This window comes from Kogia breviceps, chromosome 6 (assembly GCF_026419965.1).
Source record: "Kogia breviceps isolate mKogBre1 chromosome 6, mKogBre1 haplotype 1, whole genome shotgun sequence".
Classification (NCBI taxonomy): domain Eukaryota; kingdom Metazoa; phylum Chordata; class Mammalia; order Artiodactyla; family Physeteridae; genus Kogia; species Kogia breviceps.
Window position 1 is genome coordinate 145,397,923 of NC_081315.1, and position 17,630 is coordinate 145,415,552.

Here is a 17,630-nt window from a genome sequence, read left to right on the forward strand (position 1 = left end):
CTATTTCTTCCTGACAAATTAAACATTTTATCATTATGTAGCAAACTTCATCTATCCCTTGTGTTAAAATATACTTCCTCTGAGAATAACAACTGTAACAGTTTCCTTTTTCCTTTCTCTTTATTTCCACCTTTCTTTTCATTATAGTTTAGGTATGTTCTTGTAAACAGTATATATACATATATACACATATATATATATATATTTTTAAATTTAATACAAGCTGACAAACTACTTTTAATTTTGTCTGTTTACTGTCTATCATGGTTACTGACACAACTGGACTTGTGTCTGTCATCTTTTAAAATATTGTACTTCTTCTACATTATTTTTTCTCTTTTTGATTTGATTTTTTTTCCTTCTACTGATTAGCACTTTATACACCCTATTTCTGTTCTTTTAATGCTTGCTCTTGAAACTGTGTCCTGCCCGTTTAGCTTAAAGTCTGAATGTTAACTACCTGAGCAACAGAGGACTTCAGGATACTCAGCTCTGATTATTTCACACTTGACTGACATACAACTGCTGTTCAGTGCTGAGGTTCCTTCAAACATAATGTCAGTTAGACATTTACCTAGATTTACCAGGCTGTTTTTCATTCCTTCCTGTGTATGTTAGAGTGATCTTCTGAGATCAATTTCCTTTTTCTTTTCTTTCTTCTTTTTTTTTTGGGGGGGGGGGCACGCTGCGCAGCTTGCAAGATCGAACCCACGTCTCCTGCAGTGGAAGCATGGAATCCTAACCACTGGACCACCAGGGAATTCCCAATGTCCTTTTTCTTAAAGTATAATTTTAGATGTTTCCTTTTAAAACAGGTCTCTTTGTAGCAAGCTCCTACAGTTTTTCTTTATTATGGGAAAGAATAGTTTTGTGGGATACATAATTATAGACTGACAATCTTCTTTCAACACTGTAAATATCACTCCATGGCCCCTGGTTTCATATGCTATGTCTAGAAATGGATTTTTGTTTGTTTATCCTACCGGTATACATTGTGCTTTTGAATTTATAGATTCAAATTTCCCATTAGTTCTGCAAAATCCTCAGGCAGCTTATCTCTTTAAACCCTGCTTTTCTGTGGCCTCCATTCTCTCTCAGAGGGGCTTCCGTCACGTGTATGTCAGACTTAGCCACTCCTCCGTGTCTCTGAAGCCCTCTTTCACATTTTCTGTTTTCCTTATATTTTGGTACATTCTGGGTACATCTTCCAGATATATCTTCCAGTTCATTAATTCCCTCTTCAGCAGTGTCTAATCTCTTTATCAGGTATCTATCTACTGAGGTCTTGACTTTAATAATTCTTTTTTTTCATTTCTAGATTTTTATTGTTGTTCCTAGGTCTTGGGTGTTCGATAATCTTTGTTTATAAGGTCACGCATGATTTTAAGGTGTGTGAATCCTGTACATCTACCTTGGGAAAATATTCCTCCAAAGCTTTGCCTACATCCAAGAAATGCCCCTATTCTATCCCCTGCTCCCCAGAATCCAGCTTCAGGGCAAACTGTGTTAATAATTCAAGTAATTTTGGGATCTCCTTGGTGGTCCAGGGGTTAAGAATCCTCCTTCCAATGCAGGGGATGTGGGTTTGATCCCTGGTTGGGGAGCTAGATCCCACATGCCACGGGGCAACTAAGCCCACGCACTCTAGAGCCTATGCACCACAACTAGAGACCGCATGAGACAACTACTGAGCCTGTGTGCCACAACTAGAGAGCCTGCGCGCTGCAACGATAGATCCTGCATGCCAAAACGAAGATCCTGCGTGCCACAACTAAGACCCAACACAGCCAAATAAATAAATAGGTCAATAAATAAATATTTTTTTAAAAATTGGGGACTTCCTTGGTGGTCCAGTGGTTAAGAATCCACCTTCCAATTCAGGAGACGCGGGTTCAATCCCTGGCTGGGGAACTAAGATCCTACATGCCTCAGGGCAACTAAGCCCACATGCCACAACTACTGAGCCCGCACATACCACTAGAGAGAAGCCCGCGCTCCACAATGAAGAGCCCACTCACCACAGCAAAGATCCCGCAGGCCGCGACTAAGACCCAATGCAGCCAAATCAATCAATCAATCAATCAATTAAAAAAAATAATTCAAGTAATTTAGCTACAGATTCTTTCGGACTTTGTACAAACACATTCATATCATCTGAGAATGACGATTCCACTTCTTCATTCGAATCCGTATCCCTTTGTTTCTTTTTGTTTCTTTAGAAATGCAAGTTATGATAAGGGGCATCACTGTCATTATTTTTTTAATCTCAAGGAATGGCCTTGTGATGTTTCACCATGATGTATGTAACATCTACTGATCTTATGGACACCCTTCACCATGTTTAGGAGAGGCCCTTCTCATCTTAGTTAAGGGTTTTTACTATGAAGGCTTAACTTTAGCAAATGCTGTACCATCTGCTAAGATTTAAAAATACACACACACAGACACATTATAAATATATATAATTTTAAGAAACATTTAGAATTTTACAATACTTCAGATATGAATTAATGACTTTTTGTACTGCAAACTGCTTTTGTGAGTGTGTGAGTATATGTGTGCGTGCTTTCTGAAACAAAGAGATTAAAGTACTTCCAAAGAGAGAACAAGGCACTTGAAAGAAAAATTTTCTTGCCATGACTCACATTGTAGATATTATTGAACATATTACGAAAAATATTATTAAACATGTACTAAGGAAACCTGAATAAATTACCCAAAATGTTACTTTTCTCCTTAAAAGCAGGCCATCTCACAGTGTTCCAATGCCAGCACATATAAAGATCAGCTGGGAGGCTTGTGAGGACACAGATGTTGGGTCCCAAGTTCCTAGGTGATGCTGCGGGTCCAGGACCACTCTGAGATATGCTGCCATAAACCAGTCTTTACACACATGGGAAGGGAGGAGCGAATGAAGTGTGAGAGTGTGGGCGAGAAGGCTAGTTCGTGTGTGCTCGGGGTGTGGGTGGGATGTGCACGGCAGGCCTTCACGTGCTAGAATGCTACAAAAGAGCCGGGCTGCTTAGCTAGCTGACACAACGTCTGTCCAGGACAAGCGGCTGTGCTACATGGGAGGGTCATGCACGGTAACCACGAAACCATCCCTTTTCCGGACCACACTCCTAACAATTACCTTTTGAAATATTCCACTTCCCTCTCTGTCTCGTCCATGTCCACACTGTCTAGGTCGATATCTTTAGGCAGAAAGACATCATCTGTAAGATGAAAGAAAAGAGGCAAGTCAACTCAACGGCAGGCCATCTTAGCGGGACAGAGCAAAGCATTTGGTTTTACTTAATTTCAACAAGTTCACAAACTAAACATCTTTTCTAAAATGAGATTTTGCATGGGACTTCCCAGGCGGTCCAGTGGTTAAGACTCCGTGCTTCCAATGCAGGGGACGTGGGTTCCATCCCTGCTCGGAGAACTAAGATCCCACATGCCGTGGGGTGCGGCCAAAAAAAAAAAGAAAGAAAGTGAGAACTTGTCTAATAAAATTTTTTTTAAATTAAAAAATAAAAATTGAGATTTTGCAAATGGCCACAGGTGGGCAGACCTCTCTCATGCACTTGGGAACATACAGGTCACCTGGAATTAGCGAACTCCTGTGCTGAGTGAAGGAACCACTGCTTCAGGCCCGGGAGAAGAGACATACCTGCTGCCGCCACCGGGAGAGCCCTTGAGAAGACAGAGGCTGTCTGCCCCAAGGCCCCGCTGGAGGGAGGGCTGGAGGGGGGGTGGTTGGGAGGGGGAGCAGGGGCACGGCTGTCAACAGACGCCGCGGACGTGTCTGTACCCAGGACCCAGATGTCAGCCTCTGGAGGAAGACGGCTCTTTTAGGCATTCAGTTTATCCAAGCAACATCCAGAGACTTCATCAAAAAGCTTTTCCGGGGCTTTCCCGGTGGCGCCGTGGTTGAGAGTCCGCCTGCCGATGCGGGGGACGCGGGTTCGTGCCCCGGTCCGGGAGGATCCCACGTGCCGCGGAGCGGCTGGGCCCGTGAGCCGTGGCTGCTGAGCCTGCGCGTCCGGAGCCTGTGCTCCGCAACGGGAGAGGCCACAGCAGTGAGAGGCCCGCGTACCACACAAAAAAAGCTTTTCCGGTTGTGCCTACCAAACGCAAGGCTATATTTCATTTTGCAGTTGAGCAACCCTCTCTGAAAATAGGCTACAGCAGGGAGACGACTGATGGGGGAGCCTCGGCCCCTCTGAGGGCTTTAATTCCCTCTTCTGCTCGGCCCCCCCTGTTCGGTACCTGCCAGGCGCTCAGAGGCTCCATCCGTGCACAGCTGGGTGCTGGGGGGCGCTGGCGGTGTACGCACAGCACCCGGCTCCACCCGCGGACGAGTGCAGACCACCGACAGTGCTCTGTTAAAGCCAGTCTCCACTCCCTGTCCCCACCTTAGCGTGGGACAATTTTTCGGAACCTTCAGTAAAGGACCCCCTCCCTCTCCTCCCATCACCGGGCACCTGCACAGCAGCGTAAGGAAGCTGCGGTTTACCTGCATGCCGGCAGCTAACACTGCTGACGACGCCCAGCACCACGCAGAGCGCCTTCACATCCGCCAGCTCACGGCAACGCCGCGGCCACCGAGGAGCCCCCGCGTGCCCCCCTGCGTGACCACGGCCCCTCCCGCCTGGGTCTTCCTCGACTCCCCCCCACCCCCGCTGTGTCCCTGTGGTTTCAGCCACACCTGGATACCAACACCACCAAACCACCCCGGCCCCAGACCTCCTTCACGGGTGGCTCGTCCATAGCGCCACCGCCTCTGTACCTCCGCCCTTCATGCAGCGGACCCCCAGCGCAGCTGCTGTGATCCGCTGCAGCCGCTCCCTTTCTGACGGTGACCTAGAAGTGAGCCTCCCCCCACCCCCTTCCTCACGCCCAGGTCCCTCCTGTCCCCCCGTCGCCAGGTTGGGCTCGTTCCTCGTCGACAGCTGCAGACGCCTGTCTCCATCCCACTGCTTCGGCTTCTGGGCCGCCCCCCCGGCCCCGCCCGGGCTCCCTGGTCCAGGCCGCCAGCCCGAACGAGTCACCCTCACAACGCGCTCCTCCCCAGCCACGGGGACCGTCCATCAGGCCTCCGCCGCACACCTCCCACAGGCGTCTCCTGGGGCCCACCGGCTGACCCCGGTCAAGGAGGCAGCGAGGCGCGAGGACAGGTGAGGTGGGCCAGGAGTGTTCACAGATGCAAAGGAGGTGAAGTCTGAGAAATGCCGAACTGCAGTTCTTCCATAAAAACGTTCTAGAAGAGGAGTTGGTTCAACCACAGAAGCAGACACAGAGCAGACACGTCTGCTGGGAGGGCTCTCATTATACAGTGATTTCTAATACTCCTCTAATTAGAACCGATAACCGGTATTAAAAATCTCGGCACAAGAAAAAAATGGGCCGGAACTATAACCAGGTTCAGCATCAGACAGACATTTTTCACAACAAAACTGTTATTAACCAGGTGGAAAGAAAGAGCGACCTGAAGAATGTCATACCCGTCAGGCTGTCTGTTCACTGTTCAGACCACAGGAAACAGTTTGCTTCGCCAGAGCTTGGAGGACGCTGTGCCCCTGACCCCTACTTGAGGACGTGTGGCCTCTACACGAGGACCAACGCGGGCACCTAACGTCTTCACCTGCAAACCCACAAACACGATGCACTCTGACAAAGCAGAAACCAACGCAGCTGAAAAACGGGAAGAGAAAGGAGCGCAGAAGAGGGCAGAGTAGAGAAAACGGGGCCAGCGCACCGCTGTCCCCCAGGCGGTAAGTGGTGCCGTAGGCCCCCATCTGGGGCAGGGACGGGCCACTAGAGCTGTAAGTGCAGGGGCAGCAACGGTACAAAGTCACAAACGTTCCTCAACACCACGGATATACAGAAAGAAAGGCAAACATCTCACACAGAGAGAGAATCAGTGAATATAAAATATAAAACAGAGGACTTCCCTGGTGGCACAGTGGCTAAGATTCCACGCTCCCAATGCAGGGGGCCCAGGTTTGATCCCCGGTCAGGGAACTAGATCCCGCACGCATGCCACAACTAAGAGTGCTCATGCCACAACTAAAGAACCCACAGGCCACAACTAAGACCCAGCACGGCCAAAAAAAAATATATACACACACACACACACACACACACACACACACACATAACATATGTATGTATTAAAAAATTGATCTAATAATTACAAAATAATGTCAGGGTTGTCCTATCAATACATGGAAATGGGCTCACCTCACCTGTAGATAAGACTGTCAACGTGGCTCACACAGCAGGACTGAGGTGTCTCGGCTGTATGCAAGGGAATGATCTAAAACCAAGTGACTCAGATAGGCCAGAAATGAAGGGATGAGGACAAAGGTGCCCCCCCCTCAGGCAAACAGAAACAGAGAGAAGGGGCAGCAGTCACCATCTTAGGCAAAGGAGAATTCGAGCCAAAAGTGGGAAACACAACAAAAAGGACATTTCTAAACAATAAAAACCACAATTCAATATAAGGAATTAGTTAGGAGTATGTACCAAAGAAACCACCTTTATAAAGCAAAACTACAGGAAATGCAAGAAAACACAGAAACTCAATAATAAATAACAGAATATATGTCAAGAGGACAAAAAACAAGAAAGGCTACAGAAGACCTAAACCTAACTCAAAGATATATCATGGATATAAATATATATTTAGTTTAATACCATGATAAAAGAGAAAAAACACCTGTATTTCAAGTGAACACAGAGCAGTCACAAAAACTAGTCACAAAGAAAATACCAGGAGGTTGCATGAAGCAGAAATATTACAAACAATACTCTCGGATCACAGTGTACAGAACCTAGAAATTATTAACATAAGGCTCTCCCACCTGGAAACCTAAAAGCCACCTATTAAACTATTGCGTGAAAGGGGAAAAGAAAACCACATGGAAATTACTATATTTCTAAAAAAGAAACCAAACGGAAACGTTATCATACACTGTGGGATATATTTAAAGGAATGATCAGAGAAAATTCAAGGTGCTAAATACTTTGACCAGTAAAAATGAAGGAATGAAAAGAAATGAACTCAATTCCCAAATCAAAAAGTTGGAAAGAACAATGAAGTAAAACAAAAGGAAGCACAGGAAAAAAAGATAAAAATAGAAATTAATGAGGCAGAGAAAAAAAAACAACAGTATATACCTAATTGATAAATCAAGAGCCTGGCTTTTGAAAATATTATATAGATAAACTATTAACTTTAACTAACTGAGTCAAATAGAATAGGGGAAAAGAAAGCACAAACATACAAAATAAGAAATGACAAGAGGGAAAATAACCACTGAAAGAAATTTTTTTAAAAGTATGTACTCAGGCTTCCCTGGTGGCGCAGTGGTTAAGAATCCGCCTGCCAATGCAGGCGACACAGGTTCGAGCCCCGGTCCGGGAAGATCCCACGTGCCGCAGAGCAACTGAGCCCGTGAGCTGCAACTACTGCGCGTCTGGAGCCTGTGCTCTGCAACGGGTGAGGCCACAGCAGTGAGAGGCCCGCGCACCGTGATGAAGAGTGGCCCCCGCTCGCAGCAACTGGAGAAAGTTCTCGCACAGAAACGAAGACCCCAAAACAGCCAAAATTAAATAAATAAATTAATTAATTAAAAAGTTTGTACTTTGCAGACATCTATGTAAATAAGCTGGAAAACTGGCTGAAAAGATAATTTACTACGGAAATACAGTTTAGCAAAATTAACCTCAGTGAAGAAAGAAATACTTAAATAGACCAATTACCATAGAGGATGAGAGAATACCATCAGGAAACTACCCCACAAAAAAGCACTGGGCCTGGGGGCTGCACAGGAGATTCCTATCAAATCATTAAAGGCTAAATAGTCCCAGTGGAAGGTGAACTGCTCTAGAATACTGAAAATGAAAAACAAACAGAAAAAGCTTCCTAATTCTTTATGAAGTATAATAGGTCTAAGAAGAAAAATTGTTTAATCTCCGTAGATACTAGAAAACCTTTGACAAAATTCAACACTCATTCCTGATAAAATACTCAAGAAAAATAGGAATTGTTGGATATTTTCTTGACATGATAAAATATATAAACCTCACCCTAAAGCCAGAATCTTAATGTATAAACACCAGGCGTTTCCATTAAGTTCAAGAATGATGCAATTAAACAAGAGAAAACAAGAAGCACAGGAATTGGAAAAGGAGAAGTCAAGCTTTCTCTATTTGCAAATAGATGATAGAGTACCTGGGAAAACCCAGAGAATCAACGATAAGACTCAAACAAGGAGATAATCTGCTAAGGTGGGAGATATAAAGTTAACATACAGAAAGCAACAGCTGTCATATACACAAATGACCAGTGACAGGAGCGCTATCCAACAGAAATACAACATGAGCCACATACATAATTTAAGACTCTGTAGTAGCCACAATGAAAAAATTAAAAAGGAACAAGTGAAATTAATTTTAGTAATATATACTTTACTTAATTAACTATGTCCAGAAGATTATCATTTCAATATGTTATCAATGTAAAAAATTATACTGGGACTTCCCGGGTGGCGCAATGGTTAAGAATCCACCTGCCACGGAAGACCTAAACAGACATTTCTCCAAAGTAGACATACAGACAGCCAACAAACACATGCAGAGATGCTCAACGTCACTAATCATCAGAAAAATGCAAATCACGACCACGATGAGGTACCACCCCACACCGGTCAGAATGGCCATCCTCAGAAAATCTACAAACAGTAAACGCTGGAGAGGGTGTGGGGAAAAAGGGAACCCTCCCGCACGGTTGGTGGGAATGTCAATTGATAGAGCCACTACGGAGAACAGTATGCAGGTTCCTTAAAAAAACTAAAAATAGAAGTACCATACGACCCAGCAGTCCAGTCCCACTCCTGGGCATATACCCAGAGAAAACCATAATTCACAAAGACACATGTACCACAATGTTCACTGCAGCACCATTTACAATAACCAGGACACGGAAGCAACCTAAGTGTCCATCGACAGACAGACGGATAGAGAGGATGTGGCACATACATACAGTGGAGTATCAGCCATAAAAAGGAACGAAACTGAATTATTTGTAATGAGGTGGATGGACCTAGAGTCTGTCCCACAGAGTGAAGTAGGTCAGAAAGAGAAAAACAAATACCGTATGCTAACACATATATGGAATCTAAAAAAGAAACGGTCCTGATGAACCTAGGGGCAGGACAACAATAAAGACGCAGATGTAGAGAAGGGACTTGAGGACACGGGGTGGGGGGCGGGGGAAAGCTGGGCCGAAGTGAGAGAGTAGCACTGACATATATACACATTACCAAATGTAAAACAGAGAGCTAATGGGAAGCTGCTGCACAGCACAGGGAGATCAGCTCAGTGCTGGGTGACCACCTAGAGGGGTGGGATAGGGAGGGTGGCTCAAGAGGGAGGGGATACGGGGATATATGGATATGTAGAGCTGATTCACTTTGTTGTACAGCAGACACTAACACAGCATTGTAAAGCAATTATACTCCAATACAGATATTAAAATAAAATAATAAAAAAAAAAAAAAGGAATCCAATGCAGGGGACACGGGTTCAATCCCTGGTCCAGGAAGATCCCACATGCCGCGGAGCAACTAAGCCTGTGTGCCACAACTACTGAGCCCATGCGCTGTAACTACTGAAGCCCGCATGCCTAGAGCCCATGCTCCGCAACAAGAGGAGCCACCTCAATGAGAAGCCCACGCGCTACAATGAAGAGTAGCCCCCGCTCGCCTGAACTAGAGAAAGCCCGTGCAGCAATGAAGACCCAGTGCAGCGCCACCCCGCCCCCCACCCAAAATATATATATGTACTGAGTCATTTTACATTCCTTTTTTTTCCCTTCATACTAGGTTTTCAACATCTGGTTATGTTTTTACCCTCACAACCCCCTCAATTGGGACATTCCACACTTTGGTGCTCAGGGGTGACATGTGACTGGCTACTGCACCGGACGGACAGAGTTAGAAGGTATGATTGTAGAAGACACTCCATCAAAATTAAAAGCAAGGAAGATTAAATACTTGGGAATAAGCTCAATAAGAAATGTGAAACACCTATTAGAGAAAATTTAAAACACTCCTAAAAGGCATAAAGTTGACGTGAACCAATGGAGACAATCCCCTCGCTCCTGGGAAGGGCGAACAACATCACAGACACCAATCCTCCCTAAATTATCGTATAAATTTAATGCGATACCAATAAAGAAACCAACAAGGTGGGTTTTCTTTTTCTTTTTTTTAAGGGAGCTACGCACACTGATATCAAAGTTCTTACGGGAATACAAACATGAAAGAATAGCCAGGAAAACACTGAAAAAGGCTATGAGGAGAGAAGAGCCCTGTAGGTCACTAAAATGTACAGAACCTCTAAAGCAGCCAACTCAATGCAATAATGGCATGTGAATGAACACAGAGGAAAAGAAGAGAAATTCCAGAACAGACCTGAGGCCACACGGTGGCATCCTGAGTCACTGGGGCAAGATGAGCTTTTTAATAACTGGTGTTGGGACAGCTGGTTAACTATTTGTAAAAGATAAAGCTGGATTCATGCATCACACGATACAAAAGAATAAACTCCAAATAAACGTATCAGGGAGCTAAGTGAAACCACACTAATACTAGAAAAAAACTTGGGCACGTTCCTCCTTAACCTTTGTGTTAGTATAAACAATTATATCTAACAATTATTTAAAATCCAGAGGCAATAAAAAATAAGTGAGCTGACTCGGTAAAGTAAAAAAGAAAACCTGTGCGCGGCTAAGAAGCACTGTAACCATCGTCAAAGGCAACTTAACGACCTGCGGGAACATCTGCCGCATGTAATGCGATTAAAATGCCAATATCCCCAATTCATAAAGAGCTCCTAAAAAATGGAAGGAAAAGACCAAAAGCCCAATTAAAAAATGAGAAAGAGATAGGAATAGAAAATTCACAAAAGAGATCCAGAAACAGCCCTTAAAAATATGACCGCACTGTAATGAGAGAAAAATGCACGTGAAAACTACAGGAATAAGTGCGCCTAACAGAGGGGCTCAAGTCACAAAGCCTGACGACATACTCTCTTGGTGAGGCTGTGGCCAAACAGGGGCTCGACGAGTTGGGAGTGCAATGCAGGGTCAGAGGACCAGGCCACATCAACAAGCCCTGCCTGCACTGACCTCTGACCCAGCACTCCCGCAGAAACACCCGCGCAGAGCACGTGCTCTCTGCCCCGCTGTGCCTCATTACAAACCCCGAGAGCGGGGCCAGTGTCCAGCGGAGCGCGCTCAGTGCCTGAAGCCACAAGGAAGAGCTGCGGGTGCAATTGGAGGCCTTCGGAACACAGGGTGCGGGGAAAAGCCACGGGGAAAGGCATCTCTGATATGCCAACCTTCTGTGTAAAAAACAGAAAAGCAAATAAGAAACTAAGTAGGAATGGGACAGGGAAAAAGAAATCAGGATTAAGGAGGGGAAACAAAACAAAATAAATACAATCAGAAACAAAGGAAGCCGGATGCATTTCCTAGGAGTCCCCGTGGCTGTACTAAACGTGCCTCACTAGGTCCTCTGGGGGAGAAGAGACCTACCAACCCTCAGGCGAGAGAAAGGAACCCTGAACGCACACCGAGGGCAGGTGCGCCGGCCAGTCTCCCACCTTGGTGGGAGCAGGCAATTCTGAAACCACCCGTGTGTCCCCCCAGGACCACAAGGAAGGAGACACACTGTGGACCGCGGGGAGGGGGCTGCAGGGAGCGCAGTGGCACCGGAGCCAGACTGCAGTTGTCAGGGTGAACGGGTGTTTTCTTTTTTTTTTTTGCGGTACGCGGGCCTCTCACTGTCGCGGCCCCTCCCGTTGCGGAGCACAGGCTCCGGACGCGCAGGCGCAGCGGCCACGGCTCACGGGCCCAGCCGCTCCGCGGCACGTGGGATCCTCCCGGACCGGGGCACGAACCCGCGTCCCCTGCATCGGCAGGCGGACTCTCAACCCCTGCGCCACCAGGGAAGCCCAAACGGGTGGTTTTTACTGCAGAGATTAGACACCGAAAGACACAGATGTGGGGAGGAGGCACGAGAAGTGCACACACGCCCGCATACACACACACGCTCCCCTTCCGAGGCCCTGTCAACCACACGCCAGCAGCACCCAGGTGTGGCTCTCAGAGCCGGGACATCTAACTGTGCAAAGAAGTGCTCAAAGCACAACGGGGTGCAGGGGCCACGCAGAGGGGGCTCCCACCGACTGAATCTGGGGGCATCGAAATAAAGTGTTAGTAAAGGATTGTAACCTACAGCATAAAGAAAGAATCCATTAACCCGCCCTGATATAAAGAATGAAGTAAATGAAAAACATACATGGGAAGGAGAGCTCTTCGTATAGAACGCTGAGTAAGAAACGGAGCGGGAGTAACATCAGAAGAGTCACCACGATGTGGGCAAAGAGCACAGTAAAAGTCCCCCCGGGCAGTAACTGCTGTTGGCGGACGCCGGAAGTAGCGGATGAATGTGTGATACGGCATAAGGGACTCGCCTCCCCGTGAGACGCTCCAGGTGAGCACAGGTCAGGCGCCAGCCCGGCAGAGGAGAGACGGGCCGAGCACGCACCACGGCCCAGAAGGAGACTCACCACCACCGGGCGGTGCGCCTCCTGACTGCAGGGCACCCGCCAACACACACCCGCCTCCCCCACGGCGCTGCCGCCAACGCTGCGTCATCTGAACCCGGCTGTGAAGCAACGGCACCAACTGAAATCACGCTAGATAGTCACTGACTCTAGAACACGGACGGGTCACACTCTCTAGAGATGTCAGGTTGTGAGAAAGTGAGGAACTGCCCCACTGAAGGAAATTAAAGAGAGGTGACATGTGACCCTGGGTTGGATCCCGTGTCAGGAGAAAACCACCGTGTTTCCTAGGACATTAAAGGGACGAGCGGAGAAAGGTGAATAAGCCTACGGCTGCATAACCGCCCTGTGCCAGTGTTAATTTCTTGATTTTAACGCGACCCTGCGCTCCCTGCAGCCCCCTCCCCGCCGCCCGCGGTGTGCCCCCTTCCTTGCGGCCCTGGCGGGCACACGCGCGGTTTCAGAGCCGCCTGCTCCCACCGCGGTGGGAGGCCGGCCGGCGCACCTGCCCTCAGTGTGCGTTCGGGGCTCCTTCCTCGCCTGAGGGTCGGTGGGTCTCTTCCCCACAGAGGACCTAGTGCAGCACATTTAGTGCAGCCACGGCGACTCCTGGGAAATGCAGCCGGCGTCCTCTGTTTCCGACTGTACCCATTTTGTTTTGTTCAGTTGTTAAAATCAACGACTACATCATGCACCCCCCCCTCTGTATCTTGCTGTTATCTAATCTCTTGTTTTGAGGAAATATGCACAGCAGCGTTTCAGGGTAAAAGGGCACCATGTCTGAAGGCACTCTCATTTGGTTCAGAAAAGTAACCAAGAGGGAGGGACAGGACAAAGCAAGTGTGGTGACATGCTCAGCTGATGGGAGTTACGTGGGAATCCTTCGTACTCTTTCCTGCAGTTTGCGGGAAGTCTAAAATTATTTCAAGGCGACCAAATGTAACAACAATGCCTACGTGTCCCTCATGGTTGGTGAAGAGGCCCCACAGCGCGAAGCCACGACACGGCCGGCAGCACACACCTCCAGGAGGGACGGACCCTGGGAGGCACCCGACCCAGCGCCCTCCCCGTCCCAAGACGCCCCAGCTAGACACACGCCCCTTTCTGCTCTGTATTTACCGATCGAACTGCTGCCTCTGTCTCCCTTCTTCTTCTTGCTTTTCTTGCTCTTGCCCTTGGGCTGCGGAGAGTCCGCTGGCACCGGCTTGCTGCTCTGCGGGTGCTCGCTGGGCGCGGCGGGCTCTGCGGGGCCCGGGCTCGGCTTCTCCTCCCGGACGTGGTTCAGCTGCTTTCTGTTGTTGCTGCTGCTGCTGCTGGCTTTCCTCTCCTCCCTTCTGTGCTCCGCCAGGGGCGTGAGGTCAAGCACCCTGGCCTTTGACTCAGCCTGGGGCCGGGGCCGGGCCTCCGAGGCTCTGGGGGGTTCCAAGGGCTTCCTCGCCGGCTCACTGCCCGCTCTACTGGTCTGCTTCAGCTTCTGTTTGCTGTTCCCCTCTTTGTGGTGATGCATCATGTCCAGGAGGAAGGACAGTGGCTCCTGCTGCTTCCCGTTGACCCCTTTGGGCAGCAGCAGCTTGGAGTCTCTGGTGGCCAGGCGGTCGGGGGTGTCCCCGCCGGCCCCTGGCCCCGGCCCCGGCACCCTGTGGCCCATGTGTCTGGAGGGGGAGCGAGATGAGGCTTCTGGGTCTTCGGTCAGCTCCAGCGAGCCGTTGTGGATGTTGTCAGAGCTGGGCACAGGCTCTGCGGCTGCCTGCAAACTCCTAGCAAGCATGTCCAACTTGGGACAGTCTTTACTTGGCCTCTCCTTCTTCTTCTTCTTCACGGCTCTCAGCTTCTGAAGCGCCTGGAGCCGCTGAAACTCCTCTTTGAGCCGCTCTTCCTCCTCCTCCTCCCGCCGCCGCTCCTCCTCTCGGAGGTGCAGGTGCTCCCGGGCCCGGGCCTCTGCTTCAAGGCGCGCTTTCTCCTCCAGCTGCCGACATGAAAGGAAAAGGTAACTTAGGAGAACAGTTAAGTGCTCTAAAAAGTAAGAGACACACACACACACACACACACACACACACACACAAATGAGGTAAAAACGGAATCGTGTGATAAGAATAGAAACCCTGAAAGGGGCTGTAATAGGTCAAAAGCTTAAAACACACCTCCATCAAAGCAGGGGGTGGTAGTCAACAAAAAATTCCTTATAGCCTTTGACCTAGCCCTGGGCACAGAGGACAAGGTCAGAGCGGCTGCCGTGCTCCTGCCCTGCGTGGGCTCTCCCGTCTGTGCGCGGCAGGCGGAGGATAAACCGGACAAGAACACGACTGATCACACGGCAGCAGTTACACAGCCACACAGGTGCCGCCAGAACCTGTCCAGGTGGGGGACGCTGCTGACACGTTCGTGTGGGTCAAAGCAACATTCAAGAAAATGTGTACTGAAAAGCTCGAAATTTCTTTTTCCCACCTTAGCAGGTAAAATTCCCAATATATTTTCACTAGTGTGATAGAGCAAATGACTTCCTAAAATATTCAACATGACGTGGCAAATAGACAATGGTTACTTCTGCTGTCCAACTGGTAGGAAATGAGTTTTGAACTCAAGCGAAGATTGTATTTTTTTAGTGACACACATTCCAGGAGCATAAATGGAAAAGACTCCTTCCAATGAGAAAACAAACGAGGGACTTCCGTGATGGTCCAGTGGTTAAGACTCCGCGCTCCCCATGCAGGGGGCCGGAGTTCGATCCCTGGTCAGGGAACTAGATCCTGCGTGCCGCAACTAACAGAAAGATCCCGCACGCAGCAACGAAGATCCCGCGTGCTGGGGCAGCCAAATAAATAAATAAATATTTTTTAAAAAGAAAACAAACAAAAACCCAGTAAGAGTAAGGAGAACGGCTCCTCCATCACTGGGCTCCAGGTAAGGCTCACGCTTGTAAGAATCTCTGAAAAAAACATTTTGCGTGGGAAACTGTAAAGGTCCTTCCGAATTTAAATATTTTTCATGATGTTTCAGAAGGTAATATTTTTAAGAGACAACTTGCTTCTTTTTCTAAATAACTTAAACATCACATTAGGTTAAAAATTCAATGACAGGTTTCAAAAAAATGTAACTTGGCAACTCAAGTAAAGATGATTTAAAATTCTCGCCCCATCTGTTAAAGGAAAGCTTTGCTGGAGGCAGCACCTGACAGACAAACTCCCGCAGTGTGTCCCACAGTGGCCCCCGCAGGCAGGCACTCCAGGGCCTCCGGTCTGCAGGCCCGACCTGCCACAGGACAGAATCTACAGTGAATCCACCCCCGGTGTGCGCTGCCTTCATTTCAACAACCGGCCGGCCGACAAGAGACAAGGCAGCTTTGTGGGCCCCTCTGCAAAGAGGGTGCTCGGCAGAGAGCGCGAAGGGCGTGAGCGGGAGCCGAGGCCGACCTGGGGTGCGCCTGCGGCGGGCTCTGGGCCCAGGTCGCCTGCAAGGACAGAGGATAGGGGTCCGGGTAGGGGCAGCCCTGAAAGCACCTGAGCCAGTCCAGAGGCTTCCGACGAAGCCCAGTGGCGAGTCCCCAGGGCCTCGGACCACCTGGGACCCCGGGCGCTGAAACGCCCCTGGGTGGAGAACACACCTTCTCCCCACGCTAGGTCTGGGGCAGAAGCAGGCCACTCCCTCCAAGCCCCCAAATTAGACCTGTGGCCAATCCAGACCTATCTCGGGACCGGGGGTGGGTACAGCAGCGGCAGTGAATCCACTCAGTTCAATGACAGCTTCCTTAAGAATCACGGCAACCAAGTTGGAAGCAACACCACACGACAAGTGGCCCGACCCTGGGTCCACTGTGGGCATGTCTCCTCCTTCACAGGGGCCTCACGCCCTCCCAAAGCAAGCCATCCTGCGGTCAGAGCCCTGTGGTCCTGACGAGTCCCCTCTGGGCACAGCCCACACCTGGCTGCTGAGGGGGCTCGTGGAGCCTGACACCTTCAGGGGGCTGAAACCGGGAAGAGGCTCCAGAAGACCTGGCGGCGGCGGGGGAGAGGAGAGCCTAGGGGAGATGCTGTCCCCATCACTTTTAACGCCGCAGGAAGTGACGGACACAATCTCTAGCCTAGCAGCACAGTCTGCGCGGCTCGCTCACGCGTCGAGACCGCGCCCAGGCCCGGCCGCAGCTCACCACTGGGCCAACCTGGCCAGTCCTGGCAGCTGCTGGCTTTTGCGGCGGCCCCTGCCCTAACGGTGAGGTGGCCGCCTCGCTCTCGATGTCACTGCCACGTGCGGGCCCTCCTTGGAGCAGTACCGCCTGATCCTCCTCTGCCGGTGGGGCTGCTCGCGGCCCTGTGCCAGCCTCGGGTCAAAGGCGCTTCTTCAGCCCCCGTGTCCAGAAGCCCACAGCGCCCCGCCCTCGACAGCCAGGGCTGCTGCCTCCGCTTCCCTGGGAAAGAAGTTCCTTCGCCAGACAGGAGGTGGAGGGGCTGCTGCCGCCCCGATGCTGGCCAGCACAAGAACCGGAGGCCCGTTTTCGAGCCGTTTACAACCCCCTGGCACAGCAGGGGGCTCCACAGCCTGAAAATACAACACGGGTCTTGAAGCAGCGTCCAGTTCAGGCTGGCGGGGGGGGGGGGGGGGGGCGGGTCAGGGGCTCTTGAAGCAACACCGGGAGCCTGTCGCCCAGCCCCGACCTCGGAAGCCCGCCTGCTGGAGACCTTCTGTTTACCTTTCTCTGCTTATGCCGCGCGCGCTTGGCGGCCCGGGTGCTGCTCACGGGTTTGGTCTCCGAGCTGTTTATGAACTGCAGCAGGTCCTCCACCCTTCGATGGTCCACCACGCTCTCCCTTTCCGAGAGCTGCTCTGCTTTCTTAGGCTGCTCTTCTTTCCTCTTGGTCAGCCGTAAACGAAGCTTCTCCCTCATTTCTGCATAATTTCTACTCGTTGGTGCAGCTGGAGGCTAAGACAAACGAAACCGTGACGAAATGCAAGTTTTAATGATTCTGAATATACCAAATTTCAGACCACAGAATTAAAAGTGAAATTTTTAT

The 17,630-nt window shown here is 49.5% G+C and overlaps 1 protein-coding gene across 3 annotated transcripts in view; it reads right to left on the minus strand.

Moving 5' to 3' along the window:
* The window catches only part of FAM193A (family with sequence similarity 193 member A), a 169,012-nt gene that overhangs the window by 5,176 nt on the left and 146,206 nt on the right, over window positions 1-17,630 (minus strand). For all 3 annotated transcript variants that reach the window (XM_059065987.2, XM_067036816.1, XM_059065988.2), the window contains 3 exons: window positions 17,309-17,539; window positions 13,744-14,590; window positions 3,134-3,215 (listed from right to left, as the gene is read on the minus strand). In XM_059065987.2, the coding sequence (XP_058921970.1) occupies window positions 3,134-3,215; window positions 13,744-14,590; window positions 17,309-17,539 (1,160 nt within the window). The remainder of the gene's footprint in view (window positions 1-3,133; window positions 3,216-13,743; window positions 14,591-17,308; window positions 17,540-17,630) is intronic.